Source organism: Ranitomeya variabilis, chromosome 2, assembly GCF_051348905.1.
Source record: "Ranitomeya variabilis isolate aRanVar5 chromosome 2, aRanVar5.hap1, whole genome shotgun sequence".
Classification (NCBI taxonomy): Eukaryota; Metazoa; Chordata; class Amphibia; order Anura; family Dendrobatidae; genus Ranitomeya; species Ranitomeya variabilis.
This window is the reverse complement of record NC_135233.1, coordinates 583,201,520-583,224,423: the sequence shown is the minus strand read 5'-3', so window position 1 is coordinate 583,224,423 and position 22,904 is coordinate 583,201,520. Positions and strand designations below refer to the sequence as shown.

Genomic DNA, 22,904 nt, shown 5'->3' with positions numbered 1-22,904 from the left:
ACATGATCGGAGGTCGGCGATGCTTCAGTATTGTAACCATAGAGGTCCTTGAGACCTCTATGGTTACAGATCCCCTGCAGCTCTGAGCGCCACCCTGTGGTCAGCGCTCACAGCACACCTGATTTTCTGCTACATAGCAGTGAACATCAGATCGCTGCTATGTAGCAGAGGCGATCGTGATCAGTGGTTTCCTAGCAGCTATTTTACCATGAAGGCCTGCTGCACAAAGTCTCCTCTTAAGGGGATGTGGATTCTGATGCGGATTTTTCCGCAGCGGATTTGCAAAATCCGCAGTGCAAAACCGCTGCGGTTTTCACTGCGGATTTTTGTGCGGATTCCTCTGCGGGTTTTCAACTGCACTTTCCAGTTGGTGCAAGTTGAAATCCGCAGCGGAATCCGCAGAAAGAAGTGACATGCTCCTTTTTTCCGCAGAGAATCCGCGCGGATTTTTCTGCATCGTGTGCACTGCGGATTTTGTTTTCCATAGGGTTACATTGTACTGTACACCGTATGGAAAACTGCTGCGGATCCGCAGCGTCAAATCCGCAGCGTGTGCACATACCCTAACAGTTGTTGTAGAGATGTGTCTGCTGCTAGAACTCTGTGTGGCATTGACCTGGTCTCTAATCTGAGCTGCTGTTAACCTGCAATTTCTGAGGCTGGTGACTCGGATAAACATCCTCAGAAGCAGAGGGGACTCCTGGTCTTCCTTTCCTGGGGCGGTCCTCATGTGAGCCAGTTTCTTTGTAGCGCTTGATGGTTTGTCACTGCAATTGGGGACACTTTCAAAGTTTTCCCAATTTTTCAGACCGACTGACCTTCATTTCTTAAAGTAATGATGGCCACTCATTTTTCTTTACTTAGAATTTGTATTATGGCAAGAAACAAAGCAGCTAACAGTCTATTCCTTAGGACTATCAGCTGTGTATCCACCAGACTTCTGCACGACACAACCGATGGTCCCAACCCCATTTATAAGGCAAGAAATCCCACTTACTAAACCTGACAGGGCACACCTGTGAAGTGAAAATCATTTCCGGTGACTACCTCTTGAAGCTCATCAACAGAATGCCAAGAATGTGCAAAGCAGTCATCAAAGCAAAAGGTGGCTACTTTGAAGAACCTAGACTGTAAGACATTTTCAGTTGTTTCACACTTGTTTGTTAAGTATATAATTGCACATGTGTTAATTCATAGTTTTGATGCCTTCAGTGTGAATTTTCTGTATTTTCATGACTATGAAAATTGTACAATCTTTAAATGAGAAGGTGTGTCCAAACTTTGTCTGTAGTGTATCTCTTTAGATTTTATATACACCTATACTATGTGTATATATCTATTCTATTGTAAGCTGTCAGTATGATTTTACTGTACACTGCACCTGAATTGTCGGCCGTTCAAAGGACACCGTTGTGTATTTCTCGCAAGTCACACTGATGGCCGGTATGGTGCAAGTTTTTCTTGCACAAATAGACTTTCATTGGCGAGTCTCGGCTGATATACGGTGCAAATCGCAGCATACTGCAATTTCACTCGCACATTTTAAAAATAAATAAAGTGATGGGAGCTGCCCAATAGATTAACATTGGTCCGAGTGCTATGCGATTTTTTTTCTCGCATAGCACTCGTCCGTATTCCTCTCTAGTGTGACTCCGGCCTTAAAGGGAACCTGTCACCACCACCCCCAGGCATTTTTAACTAAAAGAGCCACCTTGTGCAGCAGTAATGCTGCATTCTGACAAGGTGTCTCTTTTAGTTCTGGGTGCTGTAACTGCCGAAATAATCAGTTTTATAATTTGTCCAAAATACCTTGTCTTCCGTCAAGGAGGCAGGCCTTTCCCCCCTGCTTTAGACACCACACAGCCGTCACTCACATCTTCTTGGCGCCGCCTCCTCACCGCTGTTTTGAAATGATGCAGCGCCTGCGCTCTTTTCTCCTGCCTTGGGCAGGCGCAGTGAGCGCTGGCCGTCTGTGTGTACGTACACCCTGCCTGTGAATCCCAGCCTCTCACCCTCTCCCACCGCCTGCTACACACACACCAGCTGTGAGGATTTGGCAAGGTTCCAGGTGTTTGCACGGAGGAGGGATCACCTGAGGACGCACACGCTGTAGCAGGCGGTGAGAGAGGGTGAGAGGCTTAGACATGCAATGCGCATGCCCAGGAATCCCAGCCCCGTAGTATGAATAAATCATAAGACACTGCGGGGCTGGGATTCACAGGCAGGGCGTATTTCTGACAAATTATAAAACTGATTATTTTGGCAGTTACAGCACCCAGAACTAAAAGAGCCACCGTGTCAGAATGTGGCATTACTGCTGCACAAGGTGGCTCTTTTAGTTAAAAACGCCTGGGAGTGGGGGGGGGACAGGTTCCCTTTAAAGGGAAAATCATTCAAAATTTCTATTTTTTTTAAATATTTTTAAAATTTCAGATTTTTTACAAAATAAAGCAAAACATATTAACCCAAGTTTACCATTATCATAAAGTCTAATATGTAAAAAAAACAACTCAAAATCAATGGGATGTTGAAGCAGTCCAGAGTTATTACTATATAAAGTGACACTGGTCAGATTTTAAAAAAAATTGGCCCCGTCACTAAGGGGCTAAGAGCTTGTACAAGTGAACATGGTTTCAAAAGTGGTTTACCTGTCTAAGGGCTGTCCCACACGTCCAGATAATTACGGTACCGGAATAAATCGGTACCGGAGTTATCCGTGTCTGTGTGCCTGGGAACTCACGGAGGCCATACGTGCGGCACACGTGTGCCGCCCGTATGGCGAGTGGGTACCACACGGAGCGTGTGGTACCCACTCTGCATGGTGCTGAAGCTGCGATTCATATCCTCTCTGCAGTAGCGTTTGCTGCAGAGAAAATATGAAGAATAGTGTTTAACCCTTGTCAGGCTGCATAATTTTACAACCTTAACAGGCTGCATAGGTACAATTGTACCTTCACATATACCTCCACTGTGGGAAGACTTTACTTGGTTTCAGAAACTAAAGTTCATTCAGCTACAAATGTTATGCTGATATCTATTGTTCAGTGTTGTTACTGGTCACTTATGTTGCTGTCAATTAAGTTAATTCAAACTGGGAGTGGCTTCTACTTGTCTTCCTGCCTCCCTCCTCTCATTAGCCATTTTGCTGTTCATCTCATTGCTGTGAGCACACATTTCTAGGCTTGTGAAGTCTTCAATTTCTTGGAAACGAAGGTAGGAAAGTCTCACAGCATCTAACAGCCAGTTATACCTTTATTCTCATTATGTGGGGACAGAACAGTCAAATTGTCTTTCAGCCTGGACTTGGCTTACATATATTTTGTATGAAACTTATCACTATAGGTATAATTTTTATACGAAAAATGGATAATAATTAGTATCTACATATTGTTTTACGATGTTTTATTTATATTCAGCACAAAATACGAAGCCAAAATTCATCTAGCAAGTCATCATGAGTGATAGTAATGCTGGATCTAGTTTCCGCCATAATCCAAGAAAACGTGTTTGCAGGTTAGTATAATTTTGTGAAAAGCCAATAATGTAGTATTTCAGAAAATTATTTATTTTACATTTTTTCATATTTACAGATTTACGTCTGACGAAATAATGCGAATGCTAGAAGAATCTGATTCTGAGCATGAGGATGAACCATATGTTGCATCTGATGATGATAAACTATGTACCACAAGTGGATGTTACTGAAGAAGATTCAGACATTGAACAAGAAATGGTCATAGAGCATGAAAATGAATACGAATCAGACGAAAGTGTTGAGGATGATTCTGTGCCTCAAAGTGCAGGCGACATTTGGACTGCTAAGGATGAAACTCAATGGTGCAGTAATCCACTGCCAAATGCACAAACAAAATCTCGTAATGTCCTACGACAAAGAGGTGGCCCTGCAGCAATCAGCAACCTATATACAGCAAAAGAGCTATTCAAGTCCATCATGACTCCCGAGATGTGTGACATCATATTACGGGAAACGAATCGAAAGGCCAAGAGAGTTTGTGATGCTTACAACAACGAACTGGTACAACGTTTTCCTGATTCTTCCAAACGGCCACCACAAAAAACATTCAAGCAATTTACTGAAACTGAACTTCATGCATTTTTGGGCATACTGATTGCTGCTGGTGTGCACAGAGCCAACAAAGAGAATCTGGAGGAAATGTGGAATGTTGCTGCTCTGCCTCTTATACGTGCAGCCATGTCTCGTGACCGCTTCAAGATGATACTCAGATTTATCAGGTTTGACAACGAAAATACACGTGCAGAACGTGTGCAAACAGATAAAGCTGCACCAATACGGGACATCTGGACAATGCTGAACAGTAATCTGGAGAGAGCCTACAAGCCATATCATTGTATCACCGTCGACGAGCAATTATTTCCATTTAGAGGTCATACTAAATTTACCCAGTATATACCTTCAAAACCAGCTAAATATGGCATAAAGATTTTCTGGGCTTGTGACTCATCAAATGCCTACCCTTTACAAGGTCAGCTCTACACTGGGAAACCAACTGATGGTCCTCGACAAGTAAACATTGGAGAACGAACAGTATTGGACCTAGTGAGCTCGTATAAAGGCTCTGGAAGAAATGTCACCACCGATAACTTCTTTACAACCATGGAACTAGCTAAGGTATTGAACTCCTGGAACATGACACTAGTTGGTACAGTAAGAAAAAACAAAAGGTTCCTACCTAGCAACATGCAGCCTGCCAAAGAAAGGCCTGTAAACTCGACAAATTTTGCCTACAATCATGATGCAACAGTCTGTTCATATGTACCAAAGAAGAACAAATCAGTCGTGCTTCTATCATCTATGCACATGACGGGAGAAGTTGAAGAGACACTAGCAGCCAAGCCAGAGATAATAAAATACTACAACATAACAAAAGGTGGCGTTGATGTTATGGATAAAATGTTGGGAGAGTACACTGTGAAACGACGAACATCACGTTGGACTTTGGCATTTTTCTACAATATGATTGATGTCAGTGGGTTAGCATCCTACATCATCTACAGAGAACACAATCCAAGCTTCAGGGCAAAGGATCAACGAAGAAAGTTCCTGAAAGATCTCGCAAATCAGCTGTGTATGATTGCAATTGAAGATCGTAGTACAAACAAAATGATAATGAGAAACCATTTTCTTCGAGGTGCAGTAGAAATGGTGCTTGGACGATGCATTGTGGTAGCATCGCAGCCAGCAGCTGGCCCCAACATACCTCATGGTAGTCGTGGACCCTCCCCTGTTGTTGGTAGTTGCTATGTCTGCAGAGACCTGAGGCGAAAACAACGCAAGACTAGAAAGTCTTGTGTGGTTTGTGTGAAACCCATTTGCGATGAACACTCTGTAGCAAAGCCAACATGCATTACTTGCAAAGAAAATCAATAAAAAAAAGTTTCTTACATTTTCTTTTATAATGTAAATGAACAGTTTTTTACTTGTTTATAATAGTTAAATAGCATTATCATTAAAAAAAAATTATGCTTTTTCCCTTGCATTATCTTCATTCAAAATATATGAGGTACATTTGTACCTATGCAGCTTGTTATGGATGCAAAAAGATCTCGACCCCTTATCTCGGAAGCGGGTGGAGATATTTTATTGAAATTTGGCCAATATATTCTGGACCAAAAATGTAGAGATGTCACGAAATTTCAGCCCTCTACGTCTTTTCAAAAAAAAGTTATTGCAATTTTAAAACGGAATAGTTACAATTGTACCTATTCAGCCGGATAAGGGTTAAAATAAAGATCCATGTGTCCGCCGCCCCCCCACCCCCTGTGCGCCCCCCCGCTGGTCAGAAAATACTTACCCGCCTCCCTCGCTGCTTCCTGGTCTGGCCGCGGCTTCTCCTGCATGCGGTCACGTGGGGCCGATCATTTACAGTCATGAATATGTGGCTCCACCTCCCATAGGGGCGGAGCCGACTATTCATGATTGTAAATGATCGGCCCCACGTGACCGCATACAGTAAGCCGCGGCCAGACCAGGAAGGAGCGAGGGAGCGGGTGAGTATTTTCTGACCAGCGGGGGTCGCACAGGGGGTGGGGGGGCGGCGGACACATGGATCTTTATTTTTAACACTATTCATATTTTCTCAACAGCAAACGCTGCTGGAGAGAAGATATGAATACCGGCTTCAGCACCATGTGGGGGGGACAGCGCTTACTGTAGCGCTGTCTCCTGCACGCACACGGACCCCAGACGGAGAATGTCCGTGTGAGGTCCGTGTTTTACGCGGACCCATTGACTATTGGGTCCGTGTAAAACGTGCGCTCCCACGAACACTGACATGTCTCCGTGTTTGGCACACGGAGACACTGTCCGCAAAAAATCAATGACATCTGAACAGATGCATTGATTTTTATGGGTCTACGTGTGTCAGTGTCTCCGGTACGTGAGGAAACTGTCACCTCACGTACCGGAGCCACTGACGTGTGAAACCGGCCTAAGGCTGGTTTCACACCAGCGTTCGGCAGCCTTCTTCCTCCGTTAAGCCCCGCCCACTGCTGCACCTCTTCCTTCAGCTCCGCCTACGTCTGCATGCATCCCCTATCTTTACCATTGGGTACGCAGGCATGCCTCATTTTGACGATGCGCTGAACTGCGTCAAACGCAACATGTTGCATTTTATTGCGGTCGGCGCAGCATTAAAACAACGCATGCGGAGGCATCCGCTTGGCCTGCGTACCCAATGTTAAAGATAGGGTATGCAGGACGCATGCAAGCGTAGGCGAAACTGAAGGAAGAGGTGTGGCAGTGAGCGGGGCTTAGGCTACTTTCACACTAGTCCGTCGGTACGGGCCGTCGCAAACCGTCGGCCCGACGGATAGTGTGTTTTATGTAGAACAACGTGGGCAGCGGATGCAGCTTTACAACACATCCGTGGCCCATTGTGAGTTCCGGGGAGGAGGGGGCGGAGTTTCGGCCGCGCATGCGCGGTTGAAAATGGTGGACTCGACTCGACACACGAAAAAACGTTACATGGAACGTTTTTTTTGTGCCGACGGTCCGCCAAAACACGACGCATCCGTCGCACGACGGATGCGACGTGTGGCAATCCGTCCCAATGCGTCGCTAATGTAAGTCTATGGAGAAAAAAACGCATCCGGCGGGCAACTTTGCAGGATGCGTTTTTTCTACAAAACGACGCATTGAGGCGTGCGTCACACGACACTAATGTGCAAGTAGCCTTAACGGAGGAAGAAGGCTGCCATCCGCAGCCCTGCCGAACGCTGGTGTGAAACCAGCCTAAGGCTGTTGTTATAGCACCTTACATGTGTTACACAGATACATCATGGGCTTGTCATGTCCTACGTATGAAATGAAAGGCGTTGAGACTGAATCAGAGCAATGTTTTATTTACATTCAGAACTGGTTTAAGAGGAACAAATTACCATTTCCCACAGGAATCTCAGACTTTTACTTATAGAAACACTGGATAAATATAATTTTAACATTAGATATAGAAACATTTCTAATATTATAAAACTGCATTTTTTTTGCATCGAATAACTTTGCCTTTGCTTGTTTCATTTTATGCATTTCTAAAGTATTTTAAAACTGTAATATGCTGTTGGTGCATGCGGGCAGGACTGGCGGTAGGGTATGTGGCTCTGCCCCCCCCCCCTTCCCAGGCCAGCCTCCGGTGTCTGAGGTTTTGGTGTCCCGGACCAGAGATCATAATACCGGCCTTGAATAGTGAAGGACACGGCAGCCGACCTTGAGAAACATCCAAGGTGGGAAAGCCCCATCATGTCGAAGAGAGTCTGCTAGATCCAGGCCTAGCAGACCAGTGCTGGTGGGTTCATGGATGCCAGGAGGGGGCTGGACTAAAGGAAGGTCTCGTCTTTTCCTGGCGGGTTGGAGAGTTGTCCCGTCGTTTTTTTGGACAGAACATTTCCAAATCCACCAAAATTTAACAGCAGATCTCTTGGGAGGCAGACTTTAGTCCTCTGTTGCAGAAGCGAAGTACTCTAAGGCCGGCCTCACACTAGCGAGTTTTAGGCTACTTTCACACTAGCGTTAACTGCATTCCGTCACAATGCGTCGTTTTGCCGAAAAAACGCATCCTGCAAAAGTGTTTGCAGGATGCGTTTTTTCACCATTGATTAACATTAAGCGACGCATTGTGACGGATTGCCACATGTCGCACCCGTCGTGCGACGGATGCGTCGTGCAGTTGCGGACCGTCGGGAGCAAAAAACGTTGCTTCCAACGTTTTTTGCTCCGTCGTAAACGTCTTTTCCGACCGCGCATGCGCGGCCGGAACTCCGCCCCCACCTCCCCGCACCTCACAATGGGGCAGCGGATGCGCTGGAAAAATGCATCCGCTGCCCTCGTTGTGCGGCAAAGACAACGCTAGCGTCGGGAACGTCGGCCCGACGCACAGCGACGGGCCGAGCCCGACGCTAGTGTGAAAGTAGCCTTACGGACGTATGAGCGCATAAACTACGTCCGTAAAATACGCATTACACGCTGCCCAATGATTCTCTATGGCCCAGCTCCTATCTGCCGTATATTACGCATCCATAATATACAGTCTTGTACGGCCGTAGAAAATCGCAGCATGCTGCGTTTGTCACCGTATTGCGCAAAAAAAAAACGCCAATGAAAGTCTATGGGGGCGAGAAAAATACGGATTCCACACGGACCAGCAGTGTGACTTGTGAGAAATACGCAGCGGTGTTAGTGAAAAGCCGGTAATTCAATTGCCGGCTTTTCATTTCTCCTTCCCAAACTCAACAGGATATGAGACATGGTTTACATACAGTAAACCATCTCATATCCCCTTTTTTTTTGCATATTCCACACTACTGTTAGTAGTGTGTATGTGCAAAATTTGGGCGCTGTAGCTGCTAAAATAAAGGGTTAAATGGCAGAAAAAATTGGCGTGGGCTCCCGCGCAATTTTCTTCGCCAGAGTGGTAAAGCCAGTGACTGAGGGCAGATATTAATAGCCTAGAGAGGGTCCATGGTTATTGGCCCCCCTGGCTACAAACATCTGCCCCCAGCCACCCCAGAAAAGGCACATCTGGAAGATGCGCCTATTCTGGCACTTGGCCACTCTCTTCCCACTCCCGTGTAGCGGTGGGATATGGGGTAATGAAGGGTTAATGCCACCTTGCTATTGTAAGGTGACATTAAGCCAGATTAATAAATGGAGAGGCGTCAATTATGACACCTATCCATTATTAATCCAATTGTATGAAAAGGTTAAAAAAAACACACATTAAAAAGTATTTTAATGAAATAAACACAGGTTGTTTTAATATTTTATTGCTCTCTCAATCCACCTGAAGACCCTCGCTCTGAAAAATAATAAACCAACAATATACATACCTTCAGATGATCTGTCACGTCCCACGAAGTAAATCCATCTGAAGGGGTTAAATCATTTTACAGCCAGGAGCTGTGCTAATGCACTCGCTCGTGCCTGTAAACCCCTGGGTACTGAAAGGAAAGCTGGGTGATCTGTAGTTACCTTGAGTTCCGGTGATGCGCCCTCTGCTGGATGTCCTCATGAACTGGAGCCTTGGAAAAGTTCCCACGCTCGAGTTCATATGAGGACATCCAGCAGAGGGCGCATCACCGCAACTCAAGGTAACTACAGATCACCCAGCTTTCCTTTCAGTACCCGGGGGTTTACAGGCACGAGCGAGTGCATTAGCACAGCTCCTGGCTGTAAAATGATTTAACCCCTTCAGATGGATTTACTTCGTGGGACGTGACAGATCATCTGAAGGTATGTATATTGTTGGTTTATTATTTTTCAGAGCGAGGGTCTTCAGGTGGATTGAGAGAGCAATAAAATATTAAAACAACCCGTGTGTTTATTTCATTAAAATACTTTTTAATAATGTGTGTTTTTTTTAACCCTTTCATACAATTGGATTAATAATGGATAGGTGTCATAATTGACGCCTCTCCATTATTAATCTGGCTTAATGTCACCTTACAATAGCAAGGTGACATTAACCCTTCATTACCCCATATCCCACCGCTACACGGGACTGGGAAGAGAGTGGCCAAGTGCCAGAATAGGCGCATCTTCCAGATGTGCCTTTTCTGGGGTGGCTGGGGGCAGATGTTTGTAGCCAGGGGGGGCGAATAACCATGGACCCTCTCTAGGCTATTAATATCCGCCCTCAGTCACTGGCTTTACCACTCTGGCGGAGAAAATTGCGCGGGAGCCCACGCCAATTTTTTCCACCATTTAACCCTTTATTTTAGCAGCTACAGCGCCCGAATTTTGCACACACACACACTAACATTAGTAGTGTGGAATATGCAAAAAAAAAAAAAAAAAGGGGATATGAGATGGTTTACTGTATGTAAACCATGTCTCATATCCTGTCGGGTTTGGGAAGGAGAAATGAAAAGCCGGCAATTGAATTACCGGCTTTTCACATATATCGCGCTGAATTAAATATAAATACAGAAAAAAAAAAATTATATATATATATATAATATATATAAATATTTTGTGTGTCTCAATGATGTATATATATACAGTATATACAGTGGGGCAAAAAAGTATTTAGTCAGTCAGCAATAGTGCAAGTTCCACCACTTAAAAAGATGAGAGGCGTCTGTAATTTACATCATAGGTAGACCTCAACTATGGGAGACAAACTGAGTAAAAAAAAATCCAGAAAATCACATTGTCTGTTTTTTTATCATTTTATTTGCATATTATGGTGGAAAATAAGTATTTGGTCAGAAACAAACAATCAAGATTTCTGGCTCTCACAGACCTGTAACTTCTTCTTTAAGAGTCTCCTCTTTCCTCCACTCATTACCTGTAGTAATGGCACCTGTTTAAACTTGTTATCAGTATAAGAAGACACCTGTGCACACCAACAGTCTGACTCTAAACTCCACTATGGTGAAGACCAAAGAGCTGTCAAAGGACACCAGAAACAAAATTGTAGCCCTGCGCCAGGCTGGGAAGACTGAATCTGCAATAGCCAACCAGCTTGGAGTGAAGAAATCAACAGTGGGAGCAATAATTAGAAAATGGAAGACATTCAAGACCACTGATAATCTCCCTCGATCTGGGGCTCCACGCAAAATCCCACCCCGTGGGGTCAGAATGATCACAAGAACGGTGAGCAAAAATCCCAGAACCACGCGGGGGGACCTAGTGAATGAACTGCAGAGAGCTGGGACCAATGTAACAAGGCCTACCATAAGTAACACACTACGCCACCATGGACTCAGATCCTGCAGTGCCAGACGTGTCCCACTGCTTAAGCCAGTACATGTCCGGGCCCATCTGAAGTTTGCTAGAGAGCATTTGGATGATCCAGAGGAGTTTTGGGAGAATGTCCTATGGTCTGATGAAACCAAACTGGAACTGTTTGGTAGAAACACAACTTGTCGTGTTTGGAGGAAAAAGAATACTGAGTTGCATCCATCAAACACCATACCTACTGTAAAGCATGGTGGTGGAAACATCATGCTTTGGGGCTGTTCCTCTGCAAAGAGGCCAGGACGACTGATCCGGGTACATGAAAGAATGAATGGGGCCATGTATCGTGAGATTTTGAGTGCAAACCTCCTTCCATCAGCAAGGGCATTGAAGATGAAACGTGGCTGGGTCTTTCAACATGACAATGATCCAAAGCACACCGCCAGGGCAATGAAGGAGTGGCTTCGTAAGAAGCATTTCAAGGTCCTGGAGTGGCCTAGCCAGTCTCCAGATCTCAACCCTATAGAAAACCTTTGGAGGGAGTTGAAAGTCCGTGTTGCCAAGCGAAAAGCCAAAAACATCACTGCTCTAGAGGAGATCTGCATGGAGGAATGGGCCAACATACCAACAACAGTGTGTGGCAACCTTGTGAAGACTTACAGAAAACGTTTGACCTCTGTCATTGCCAACAAAGGATATATTACAAAGTATTGAGATTAAATTTTGTTTCTGACCAAATACTTATTTTCCACCATAATATGCAAATAAAATGATAAAAAAACAGACAATGTGATTTTCTGGATTTTTTTTTCTCAGTTTGTCTACCATAGTTGAGGTCTACCTATGATGTAAATTACAGACGCCTCTCATCTTTTTAAGTGGTGGAACTTGCACTATTGCTGACTAACTAAATACTTTTTTGCCCCACTGTATATACTGTATATATGTTTTAACGAACATTTGAGCACATAAATCCATTAGATGTCGGTTTTGCAAGCCTGCGAGAAAATATCGCAGTACGGATGCCATACGGATTACATACGGAGGATGCCATGCGCAAAATACGCTGACACACCCTGCCTACGGATGACATACGGATCACTATTTTGGAGACTTTTCTGCGTATTACGGCCGTAAAAAACGGACCGTATTTACATACGCTGAGTGTGAGGCCGGCCTTAAACTGATAGGCGCAGAGTAGGACGCACTAGAAAGTTGGCGTGCATGATTGTTCAAGGCACTGGCGGTGTGGACCGGCCATCAGAGAAGGCCTAGACCGAAGCCTGGATATTTTAAGAGCAGGGTCACAGGAGCCTCTGGAAAACATGGAGGTTGCATGAATAGGAAGGTTTCCCCAGGAGACGTCCATATTGCTCAGGAGAAAACTAGGACATATTTGTCCTGTCCTTTCCATTTTTTTTTTTTTTCTTTTTAAAGTAGCCCCCTCACTGCCTGGTAGGATATACCTGTCCTGAAGATCACAAATCATTCTTCGCAGACAGATGATGAAGATGGGCATGGAATAACCTGGACGCAGACTTTTCGGCGGCTGGCACATAACGGATTCATCTTCCCTCCCTACTCTATCTGGCTCTGGGGGGCGAGAGGATAGGGGGATTCGTGGCATGGACTGTCCTCTGGGGAACCACAAACACTCTTGATGTGTTAGGGCCTTGCCTCGTAGACCACAGAGGCTACGGTAGTGACAATACTAGGTGGGAGATTAGAGTGACAATTCCACTGTCGCCCTCAAAAGCCGTATCTGAAAGAAAAAAAAAATATTAATAAGAAAAAGGTAAATCGTTAATAAACCCCCCCCCCAAAACCCAAGTCAGAAACTGGGCTGGGCGGTCCAGACCCATGTCTGCCTCCTACTGACATTAAGCTAAAACGGATTAGCTTCGTGCCAGTTGGTGGTGTAGCCTACTCTACAGGGAAATACCTAATTTTTCTTTTTTTGCATAGCATAAGCAGCATACACCCATGTTTTTTTTGTGTACCCCAATGAAGCATTGCCCCCCCCCCCACACATCAACCAGAGGGCCACACAGCATAACCTCGCTCCCCCAGTCAGAAACCTCCACCTCACATTAACCCCTTCCCGACCTGTGACACAGCGTATGCGTCATGAAAGTCGGTGCCAATCCGACCTGTGACGCATATGCGGTGTCACAGAATGATCGCGTTCCTGCAGGCCGGGTGAAAGGGTTAACTCCAATTTCACCTGACCTACAGGAACAGGGGTAGTGGTACTTCAGCCCAGGGGGGGTGGCTTCGCCCCCCCGTGGCTACGATCACTCTGATTGGCTGTTGAAAGTGAAACAGCCAATCAGAGCAATCTAATATTTCACCTATGAAAATTGGTGAAATATTACAATCCAGCCATGGCCGATGCTGCAATAGCATCGGCCATGGCTGGAGACCCCGATCTGGCCCCCCCCACAGACTGACAGCGGCGATCTGCAGCCGCAGTCAGTGTTCCCTACCCCTCCGTCCTGTCCTAAGCGCCTTCCTCGCCCCTCCCCCGTCCTCCCCTCCGCCCCCCCCCGCTGTCCGATCGCACCCCCCCATACTAACCTAGTCCCAGTGTCCTCGGTCTTCTCGCATGGGCGCCGCCATCTTGGAAAAGGGCGCATGCGCAGTGCGCCCGCCGAATCTGCCGTCCGGCAGATTCGTTCCCTGTACATTTTGATCGCTGTGATAGGTTCTATCACAGCGATCAAAATAAAAAATAGTAAATAACCCCCCCCCCCCCCCTTTATCACCCCCATAGGTAGGGACAATAATAAAATACAGAAAATAAATTTATTTTAGTTTTTCCGTTAGGGTTGCACTTAGGGCTAGGGTTGCACTTAGGGCTAGGGTTGCACTTAGGGCTAGGGTTGCACTTAGGGCTAGGGTTGCACTTAGGGCTAGGGTTAGGCTATCTGCACACGGTGCGGATTTGGATTGGTCGCTGCGGATTCGTAGCAGTTTTCCATCACGATTACAGTACCACGTAAGCCTATGGAAAACCAAATCCGCTGTGCCCATGGTGCGGAAAATACAGCACGGAAACGCTGCGTTGTATTTTCCGCAGCATGTCAATTCTTTGTGCGGATTCCGCAGCATTTTACACCTGCTCCATAATAGGAATCCGCAGGTGAAATCTACACAAATAACGCTGGAAATCCGTGGTAAATCCGCAGGTAAAGTGCAGTGCAGTTTTACCTGCAGATTTTTCAAAAACTGTGCGGAAAAATCCGCACACAAATCCGCAACATGGGCACATAGCCTTAGGGATAGGGTTGGAATTAGAGTTAGGGTTGGAATTAGGGTTAAGACTAGGGTTGGGGGTGTGTTGCGGTTAGGGTTGGGATTAGGGTTGGAGTTAGAATTGAGGGGTTTCCACTGTTTAGGCACATCAGGGGGTCTCCAAAGGCGACATGGCGCCACCATTGATTCCAGCCAATCTTGCGTTGAAAAAGTCAAATGGTGTTCTCTCCCTTCCGAGCCCCGACGTGCTCCCTTCCGAGCCCCGACGTGTGCCCAAACAGTGGTTTACCCCCACATATGGGGTACCAGCGTACTCAGGACAAACTGGACAACAACATTTGGGGTCCAATTTCTCCTGTTACCCTTGGGAAAATAAAAAATTCTGGGCTAAAAAATCATTTTTGAGGAAAGAAAAATTATTTTTTATTTTCACGGCTCTGCGTTGTAATCTTCTGTGCAGCACCTGGGGGTTTAAAGTGCTCACTATGCATCTAGATAAGTTCCTTGGGGGGTCTAGTTTCCAAAATGGGGTCACTTGTGGGGGAGCTCCAATGTTTAGGCACACAGGGGCTCTCCAAACGCGACATGGTGTCCGCTAAAGATTGGAGACAAATTTTCATTCAAAAAGTCAAATGACGCTCCTTCCCTTCCGAGCCCTGCCATGCGCCCAAACAGTGGTTTTCCCCCACATATGAGGTATCAGCGTACTCAGGAGAAATTGGACAACTTTCGTGGTCCAGTTTCTCCTTTTACCCTTGGGAAAATTAAAAAAATTGTTGCTAAAAATCATTTTTGTGACTAAAAAGTTAAATGTTAATTTTTCCCCTCCATGTTGCTTCTGCTGCTGTGAAACACCTGAAGGGTTAATAAACTTCTTGAATGTGGTTTTGAGAACATTGAGGGGTGCAGTTTTTAGAATGGTGTCACTTTTGGGTATTTTCAGCCATATAGAACCCTCAAACTGACTTCAAATGTGAGGTGGTCCCTAAAAAAATGGTTTTGTAAATTTTGTTGTAAAAATGAGAAATCACTGGTCAACTTTTAACCCTTATAACTTCCTAGCAAAAAAAAATTTGTTTCCAAAATTGTGCTGATGTAAAGTAGACATGTGGGAAATGTTATTTATTAACTATTTTCTGTCACATAACTCTCTCTTAACAGAATAAAAATTCAAAATGTGAAAATTGCGAAATTTTCAACATTTTCACCAAATTTCCATTTTTTTCACAAATAAACGCAGAAATTATCGACCTAAATTTACCACTAACATGAAGCCCAATATGTCACGAAAAAACAATCTCAGAATCGCTAGGATCCGTTGAAGCGTTCCTGAGTTATTACCTCAAAGGGACACTGGTCAGAATTGCAAAAAATGGCAAGGTCATTAAGGCCAAAATAGGCTGGGTTATGAAGGGGTTAAAAAGAGGGCCACACAGCATAACCTCACTCCCCCAGTCAGAAACCTCCACCTCACATTAACCAGCGGACCCCACAACATAAATCCAAAGCCCACCAGAAATTCCCTCCCCTCAAGCGTAAATCCAAATATGACCCCCCCTTCCCCAACCATAAATCCCATCAGACGCCACCCCAGCTTAACCCCCCATCGGACGCGGACCCCCCCAAACCCCCATCGGACACGGACCCCCCCCACCCAGCACAAACCCCCATCGGACGCGGACCCCCCCCCACCCAGCACAAACCCCCATCGGACGCGGACTCCCCCACCCAGCACAAACCCCCAGATGCGGACTCCCCACCCCCATCAAACATCCAACCCCCATCGGACGTCCAACCCCCATCGGACGCGGACCCCCCCCCCCACCCAGCACCCCCCCCCTCTTCGGATGTCCAACTCCCACCCAGCTTAAACACTCATCAGCCCCCCTAATCCATCCCATAAGCAGGTTGCCCCCCCAATAAAAGGGATCCCCCAGTAAACAGCAGGTCACCCCCCAATAAAAGGGTTCCATCCGAAAGCAGCAGGTCGTCCTCAAATCCCACCACGGGATTCCCCCCCCCCCCCAATAGCCAGCAGCAGGTCGCCTCCCCACATTCCACGACAAGCAGGTCGCCCCCCCACATTCCACGACAAGCAGGTCGCCCCCCCACATTCCACGACAAGCAGGTCGCCCCCCCCACATTCCACGACAAGCAGGTCGCCCTCAAATCTCACCACAGGGGTCCCCCCAATAGCCTGCAGCAGGTCACCCCTCACATGCAGGTCGCCTCCCCACATCCCACCACAGGGGTCCCCCAATAGCTTTCAGCAGGTCTCCCCCACCCCCCACAAGCAGGTCGCGCCCCCCACATCAAACCACAAGGGTCCCCCCAATAGACAGCAGGTCACGCCCTCCCAAAACCCGACCACAAGCATGTCGCTCTCAAACCCCACCACAAGGGTCCCCCCAATAGCCAGCAGCAGGTCGCCCCCACTAAAAGGGGTCCACCCCGTAAGCAGCACGTCACCTCCAAACCCCACCACAGGGGTCCCCCCCCCCCCAATAGCCAGCAGGTCACTCCCAAACCCCACCGCAGGGGCCCATCAATAGCCATCAGCAGGTCACCCCTCCACAAGCAGGTCGCACCCACTAAAAGGGGTCCTGCCACAAGCAGGTCGCCTCCCCAAACCCAACCATAAGTGGGTCACCCTCACTAAAAGGGGTCCCCCGCAAGCAGGTCGCCCCCAAATCACACCACAGGGGTCCACCCAATTGCCATCAGCAGGTAGCCCCCCCACAAGCAGGTTGCCACCCACTAAAATGGGTCACCCCCAATAGCCTGCAGCAAGTCGCCCCCCACAAGCAGGTCAGGGGTCCCCCAATAGCCTGCAGCAGGTAGCCCCCCTCACACAGGCAGGTCGCCTACCACAGGGGTCCACCACAACAGCCAGCAGCAGTCCCCCCCAAAAAAAATCCCACAATAACCAGCAGCAGTCCCCCCCCCCTCCACACAAAATCCCACAATAACCAGCAGCAGAACCCCCCAAAATCCCACCACAGGGGTCTCCCACAGTAACCTGCAACAGGTCGCCCCCCACACAGACAAGTAGGTCGACCACCACAGGGCCTCCCCCCAATAGCGATCAGCAAGTAGCATTTTTCACCCTGAAACCACTGACCTCCATGGCGTCCACATGCTGTCATGCTGCTTTCCTTTGCCGCCTTGGTAAAAAGAGAATACGCCCATGATATGAACTCAGAACACGCCCCCTCCCGATAGGACACGCCTCCGGAAATGACGTCACACCTGGAAGGAGCCCATACAGTCTAGCATTTACCCTCCTACTACAGCAGCCATGACAGGGAGGCAGGAATAAAGGCAACGCTGCTGCAGAGCAAGTGCCTGAGCCTCCAGGGAACTGGTGTCTACATGTTATCTACTGACATACACCCCCATAATATAATAATATCCCCTGTCCTGTGTACTATACACCCCCATAATATAATAATATCCCCTGTCCTGTGTGTTATACACCCCCATGATATAATAATATCCCCTGTACTGTGTATTATACACCCCCATGATATAATAATATCCCCTGTCCTGTGTACTATACATCCCCCATAATATAATATCCCCTGTCCTGTGTATTATACATCCCCCATAATATAATAATATCCCCTGTCCTGTGTACTATACACCCCCATAATATAATAATATCCCCTGTCCTGTGTGTTATACACCGCCATGATATAATAATATCCCCTGTCCTGTGTATTATACATCCCCCATAATATAATAATATCCCCTGTACTGTGTATTATACATCCCCCATAATATAATAATATCCCCTGTACTGTGTATTATACATCCAACATAATATAATAATATCCCCTGTCCTGTGTACTATACATCCCCCATAATATAATAATATCCCCTGTCCTGTGTACTATACATCCCCCATAATATAATAATATCCCCTGTCCTGTATATTATACATCCCCATATTATTAATGATCCCCTGTCCTGTGTATTATACATTCCCCATAATATTTGTAAAAATTGGGCGTAATTTAGACCGTCATTTGTTTTGAGCTTGTAGAAAGAGTTGGGTCATTGGCCTTTTCATAGATTTGGGCCGATTGCATCCACATTGGTGCTCTGGTGCGTGCGAGTGTCCTCTGCTGGCACTAAAATGCCGGCAACTTGTGATTCCTGGGCTGATGTCACACGAGACGTCGGCTGTCACCTGACATCATAGCTCTGCGGGGCCCTGGCTCTTCTCTACCTCGTGGGGAATGTTCAGGACACAAAAAAAAGTTTTACAGCTCACAATGGCCACACTGATGGTAACAGCTCCTCCTCACTATGCTCCGCTCCATCGGCATCAAGGACACCGTTCTCTCTTGGTTCTCCTCCTATCTCTCTGACCGATCCTTTACTGTATGTTTTGCTGGTTCCTCCTCCTCTCCCCTTCCCCTTACTGTTGGGGTTCCTCAAGGATCAGTCCTAGGCCCCCTCCTCTTCTCTTTGTATACCGCCCCTATTGGTCAAACAATCAGTAGATTTGGTTTCCAGTACCATCTCTATGCTGACGACACCCAATTATACACCTCTTCTCCTGCTTTCACTCCGACCTTCTTAGAAAACACCAGTGATTGTCTTACCGCTGTCTCTAACATCATGTCCTCCCTCTATCTGAAACTGAACCTGTCAAAAACTGAACTCCTCGTGTTCTCTCCCTCTACTAACCGACCTTTGCCTGACATTGCCATCTCCGTGTGCGGTTCCACCATTACTCCAAAGCAACATGCCCACTGCCTTGGGGTCATCCTTGATTCCGAGCTTTCATTCTCCCCCCACATCCGATCACTGGCTCGCTCTTCTTATCTGCATCTCAAAAACATTTCTAGAATTCGCCCTTTTCTTACTTTCGACTCTGCAAAAACTCTTACTGTCTCACTTATTCATTCTCGTCTGGACTATTGTAACTCTCTACTAATCGGCCTCCCTCTTACCAAACTCTCCCCGCTCCAATCTGTCCTGAATGCTGCTGCCAGGATCATATTCCTCACCAACCGTTACACCGATGCCTCTACCCTGTGCCAGTCATTACACTGGTTACCCATGCACTCCAGAATCCAGTACAAAACTACTACCCTCATCCACAAAGCACTCCATGGCTCAGCACCACCCTACATCTCCTCTCTGGTCTCAGTCTACCACCCTACCCGTGCCCTCCGCTCCGCTAATGACCTCAGGTTAGCATCCTCAATAATCAGAACCTCCCACTCCCGTCTCCAAGACTTTACACGTGCGGCGCCAATTCTTTGGAATGCATTACCTAGGTTAATACGATTAATCCCCAATCCCCACAGTTTTAAGCGTGCACTAAAAACTCATTTGTTCAGACTGGCCTACCGCCTCAACGCATTAACCTAACTATCCCTGTGTGGCCTAATAAAAAAAAAAAAAAAAACATAATCAGGTTCCTCGCATCATGTTCTCATACACTTTATGCAGTTAACAGCCCTCTGTGTCTGTACTGCTACATACTTAGGCAGTTAACTGGTTCATGCAGCTTTACATGAACACCCGAGCCTTACACTATGGCTGGTCCGAATAACTAAAGCAATTGTTACCATCCACCTCTTGTGTCTCCCTTTTCCTCATAGATTGTAAGCTGCGAGCAGGGCCCTCATTCCTCCTGGTATCTATTTTGAACTGTGATTTCTGTTATGCTGTAATGTCTATTGTCTGTACAAGTCCCCTCTATAAGTTGTAAAGCGCTGCGGAATATGTTGGCGCTATATAAATAAAAATTATTATTATTATTATAACAAGGATTACAGTGCGGGCATGGAACTGCAGAAATGGGCGATACAACTGCTCGCTGTTTTTTTTTTAATGTTCATTCTATCTCTTCTCACCTCTTTTCTTGTCTCTTCTTTCTTATCCCTCGTCACTCTATCTTCTGTTCTCTTTCTCTGTCTTATCTCTTTTCTTTCTCTTTCTCTCTTTTTATCTCTCTCCTCGCTTTCTGTCTTCTCTCTTTATCTCCTCTCTCTTCTCTCTCTGATCTCTCCTCTTTTCTCTCTCTTCTCCTCTTCTTTCCTCTCTATCCTTTCTCTCCTTTCTTCTCCGTCTTATCTCTCTTTTTTTCTCTTGTCTCATCTTCCTTCCTCTATCCTCTCTTCTCTCTCTAATCTCCTTATCTCTCCTCTCTTCTTCTCCCAATTTTCTCTTTCCCTCCTCACTTTTTCTCTCTTCTCTCTTTCCTCTTGTCTCCTCTCCTCTTCTTTCCTCTCTATCCTCTCTTCTCTTTTTTCTCTTCTCTCTACTCTCTTCTCTCTTTTCTCTCTTCTTTCTTCTCTCTTTTCTCTCTTCTCTTTCCTCTTGTCTCTCTCCTCTGCTTTCCTCTCCTCTTTCTTCTCTCTTTTTTCTCTCTTCTCACCTCTTTCTTATCTCTCTTTCCTCTTGTCTCCTTTCTTCTCTATCCTCTCTTCTCTGTCTCCTCTCTCTCCTTTTGTCTGTCTTCTTTTCTTTTCTCTTCTCTCGCTCCTCTTGGCTCTCTCCTCGCTCTCTTTCCTCTGTTCCTATCCTTTCTCTCCTCTCTCACCTCTTCTCCCACTTTTCCTCTCTCCCTCCTCTCTCTCTTCTCTCTCTCTTCACTATCTCTATTCTCTCACTCTTCTCTCTCTTTTCTCTCCCTCTTCCCCCTCTCTTCTTTTCCTATTATTATACACATGTTCTCTGGCCAATTTGTTGAGCTGCGGCGACCTCTAGTGGTAGAATGGCGGTACATGTAGAGTCAGTGTAAGAATTGCAGCTGCCGAACTGATTTCCATTATTAATCAATAATAACGTTCCATTAGCAGCCGCAGTGCCATGGCAGCTCTGAAGTACGCAGGCCTGGACGATACCGACAGCGAGGACGAGCTGCCGCCCGGATGGGAGGAGAGGAACACCAAGGATGGATGGGTTTACTATGCCAAGTAAGAGCGTGCCGAGAGGGCAGGGTCTGTAAACTATCCCTGCACACTGATAATATACATACACGGGGCTGATTTACTGTTTTCTCATCTGTACACTTCATCCTTGGATTTTACATCTACTTTTCTATACAGATAAAGCAAACTACAAAGCCCAAACGTCTAAAGTTTAAGCTGTGACGTATACCCACGTCATTTCTGCACCTTCACTCATCGTGTGGCCCTTATTAGGCCTCATTCAGATGTTCAGTTTTTTTATTTGTGCAAGAAAAATGGACAAGTTCACTCTTATTTGATTCTCGCTGCTCCCCCTGAATATTCCACTTTTTTTTTTTTTCCAAATCCGCCATCTGGTTCCAAAGATATGGACCTTTATATTTAGTGCAAATTTGTATAGTTTTTACCAAGAAGGTGTGGCTTACAGATACAATTCTCCTAGAGGGGCATGTGGCCTTACTGTTCCTCTGGTAACTGCAGCGCTAGAGTAAAAAAAAAAAAAAATCATGTATTTACGTTTTTCACTTTTTATCGAGGCCATATCTAATTGTACACTATAAAAGTGAGTTTTCTATGGGTTATTCCCAAATTCGTTAGTGGGTATTTTCGGATACTGCTTGTAAAAACAAGCAATTTTGCAATTTGTTGCGCGTTAAAATTTTCATTCGTTCTTGAGATATTAACACTTTTCTTTTGTTTACAGCTTGTTGCCATGGAGACCGACCACCATTGCTAGACAGCAGCTGCTTATGAAACCGGCCAGGATAGTTGTAGCACGCTTGTTACGTCCTAATCTTGGCCAGCTTAGCCGCTGTGCTTACAAGTTAGACAGCAGCGGTCTTGTTACGTCCTAATCTCGGCCAGGTGCTTATGAGCTAGACAGTAGCGGTGGTCGGTCTCCAAGGCAACAAGCTGTAAACAAAAGACCAAAATGTTAATATCTCAAGAACGGCTGAAAATTTTAACAAGCAGTAAATTGCAAAAGTGCTTGTTTTTACAAGCTCTATCCGACAGTATCCATTTGGGAGGAGGGGAAACTTTAATTCTGAGGACATCTGCCTCATTCCTTCAAGACCGGCATTTTGGACAACTGTCTTGATGAAGTGCGTGCCGGAGTAAGATTTCACAGCTGTCAGTCGGAATTTCTGTGTCTCTGGCGTAAGCTGCTTGATGAATCGGGGCCATTGTGTTTTTGCCTGTCCTGTGCATTCTGCTATAACCTCAGGAAAATAACTACTTATTTTTTTTTTAATAGCCACTTGGATGAAAAAACCCAGTGGGAGCACCCAAAAACTGGAAAGCGAAGGAGAATCGCCGGAGGTTAGTAACACGCTCCGCCCACCGGCTACAGTTAAAAAAACAAAACAAAATTGTGCTTTATTCACCCTCCCTGGGTCCAACGCTACGTCTCCACCACTGCTCCTCATGTCACACTGACAACGCTGCAGTCAATCAGAGACCTCACCGGTCAACTCGGGCTGAGTCATTATTAGCTACAATAA

At 46.1% G+C, this 22,904-nt stretch overlaps 1 protein-coding gene across 12 annotated transcripts in view; it reads left to right on the top strand.

Moving 5' to 3' along the window:
• Window positions 1–22,904, top strand: part of WWOX (WW domain containing oxidoreductase) — a 1,206,506-nt gene that overhangs the window by 43,750 nt on the left and 1,139,852 nt on the right. For all 12 annotated transcript variants that reach the window (XR_013221655.1, XR_013221654.1, XM_077288364.1 and 9 more), the window contains exons 2-3: window positions 21,289–21,408; window positions 22,658–22,722. Coding sequence is in view for 10 of the 12 variants with exons in the window: in XM_077288364.1 (XP_077144479.1) it covers window positions 21,289–21,408; window positions 22,658–22,722 (185 nt within the window). In the remaining 2 variants the exon portion in view is untranslated. The remainder of the gene's footprint in view (window positions 1–21,288; window positions 21,409–22,657; window positions 22,723–22,904) is intronic.